Raw genomic sequence first — 2,500 nt, forward strand, 5'->3', positions numbered from 1 at the left:
GGTGGAGATTTTTCCGAATTCCCATGTCAACATATGTGCAGACCTGTTAGTGCCTGAACCCCCTTCGTGTGTATACGCACACAGATGATCAAATACGCACGTTAAAGATCCTGTAATCCATGTCAACGTTCGCTGGATTATGGAAACAAGAGAAGCATGCACATCACCAGAAAACGAAGTATGGCTGCCTACATGGCGGGATAAAAAAAATACAAAACGGTCATACACGTAAAATGATATATGTCTGTCTGGGTGTGTATGTGTGCGTGCCAGATACGTGATAGAATGACACAGGAAACGAATGATGAGCCGTCCAGTGGCAGCCGTCCGTCGGCTCTACCCAGGTAGGCAGCCTGCTGCGTAAATGACCCCGTGTTTGGAGAGCTTGGTCTCCGACCGAGAATAGGCAGCTATATAAGTATCGATATCTAATCAATTTGCACTGAATCTGACCATGGTGTGTGTATGTGTGTGTGTGTGTGTGTGGTATCAGGACCACACGCTGGTGGGACGGCCGGACGCGGAAGAGGAGCAGGACATCCAGCTGTCAGGGCTGGGCATCATGCCTCAGCACGCTGTGGTGGACGTCTCCAACAACGAGGTCTTCATCACCCCTCTGCAGGCTGCAAGGTGAGGGTGTGTGTGTGGGTGTTGGGAGGGCGCGGGGCGGTGGGGGAGTGTGTGTGTGTGGATGTGGTGTGGAGGGAGAGGGGTGAGGGGTGGGCGTCATGCTGCAAGACGCTGTGGTGGACGTCTCCAACAACGAGGTCTTCATCACCCCTCTGCAGGCTGCAAGGTGAGGGTGTGTGGGTGTGTTGGGAGGGCACGGGAGGGAGTGTGGGTGGGAGCGATGGGGAAGTGTGTGTGTGTGTGGATGTGGTGTGGGGAGAGGGGTGGGAGCTGGGCATCATGGCTCAACTCGCTGAGGTGGACGTCTCCAACAACGAGATCTTCATCACCCATCTGCAGGCTGCAAGGTGAGGGCGTGTGGGTGTTGGGAGGGCGCGGGAGGTAGGGGGGTGGGAGCGATGGGGAAGTGTGTGTGTGTGTGTGTGTGTGTGTATGGATGTGGTGTGGGGAGAGGGGTGGGAGCTGGGCATCATGGCTCAATTCGCTGAGGTGGACGTCTCCAACAACGAGATCTTCATCACCCATCTGCAGGCTGCAAGGTGAGGGCGTGTGTGGGGGGTGGGGGTGTGGTCAGGGTGGTGTGGGGGGGAGGGGCGATGGGGGAGTGTGGAGGGGATTGTGTGTGGAGTGGTGTGGTGTGGTGTGGTGTGTGTGGGCAACACGCTGTGGTGGACATCTTCAACAACGGGGCGTGTGTGTGACAGCAAGCGAGCTTACACGTGTATGTGTGTGTGTGTGTGGTATGTGTGTGTGTGTGTCTGTGCCTGTGTCTGTGCCTGTGTGTGTGTGTGTGTGTGTGTGTCTGTGTGTGTGTGTGTAGATGTCAGTGAGTGTGCCCCCTGTCCTTTTCACGTACGAACGTAAAGCTCATACACACCTACCAAAAGAAAGAAAGAAAGAAAGAAAAAAAAAAAACACCGAAACAAACGGAAACTAAAACCGTCAACCTCTTAAGAGCATGGCCACAGAACACTGGCTAGGGAGTGTTCGCCGTATGGCTGGCTGTGTAGCTGAAGACAGAATGATGAGAATCACCACACAAAAAATCCCTGCTGCTGCTGTTCCTATTGCTCCTTTGTCCTGTGTGGGAACGATGTAGATGGCGATGTGTGGTTCATCGATTGTCTGGGGGGAGGATTCGGGGGGTGGGGGGTGGGAGGGAGGGGAGTGGTGGTAGGGGTAAACGATGGGGAGGGGGAGAGGGTTGAATAAGGTTAGGTTTTTTGTCTTGGGGACGGGGGGGGGGGTGGTGGGGGGGGTGGAAAGGGGTGGGGTGGGGGGAGGGGGGTAGGTCACCACATCAACCTCTTTTCAAATAATAATCTACAGAAGTAGTGCACACAATATTTGATTATTGATTTGTTTTTGTTTTTTGTTTGTTTGTTTTTTGTCCTAATCCCGCTTCCCCTGTCCCCCCTCTCACACACACCCTTCCAAAATATTATGGTGTTTATTTGTTTGTTTTTTCTTCCTCCAGTCACTGACACTCACCCTCTCCATTTTACATTTTGTACTCAATCTTTTCCACATTCTGTTCTCTCTCTCTCTGTCTCTCTGTCTCTGTCTCTGTCTCTGTCTCTCTCTCTCTCTCTCTCTCTCTCTCTCTATATATATATATATATATATATATCTGTCTATCTCTCTCTCCTTTTTTTCCTTTCTTAGTCCCCTCCTCCTCGCCCCCCTCCCCCTCCCCTCCACCTCAACCGCCCCCCTTTTCATTCGAATATACAGAAATGATGATTTCTAACTAATGATAGCAATCATCATTATGGTGATAGAAATGATAATAATCCAAAGAATAATAATAATAATAATCACAATATAATTTATTTTCAGTCTGATATCATCATCATAGATGAACAGACAG

At 51.0% G+C, this 2,500-nt stretch overlaps 1 protein-coding gene across 1 annotated transcript in view; it reads left to right on the forward strand.

Annotated features, from left to right (window-relative positions):
• The window catches only part of LOC143276890 (kinesin-like protein KIF13A), a 332,067-nt gene that overhangs the window by 246,951 nt on the left and 82,616 nt on the right, over positions 1-2,500 (forward strand). Inside the window, exon 10 of the mRNA XM_076581546.1 lies at positions 494-630. Within this exon, the coding sequence (XP_076437661.1) occupies positions 494-630 (137 nt within the window). The remainder of the gene's footprint in view (positions 1-493; positions 631-2,500) is intronic.

The sequence above is a fragment of the Babylonia areolata genome, chromosome 33 (genome assembly GCF_041734735.1).
Source record: "Babylonia areolata isolate BAREFJ2019XMU chromosome 33, ASM4173473v1, whole genome shotgun sequence".
In the NCBI taxonomy this organism is placed as follows: Eukaryota; Metazoa; Mollusca; class Gastropoda; order Neogastropoda; family Buccinidae; genus Babylonia; species Babylonia areolata.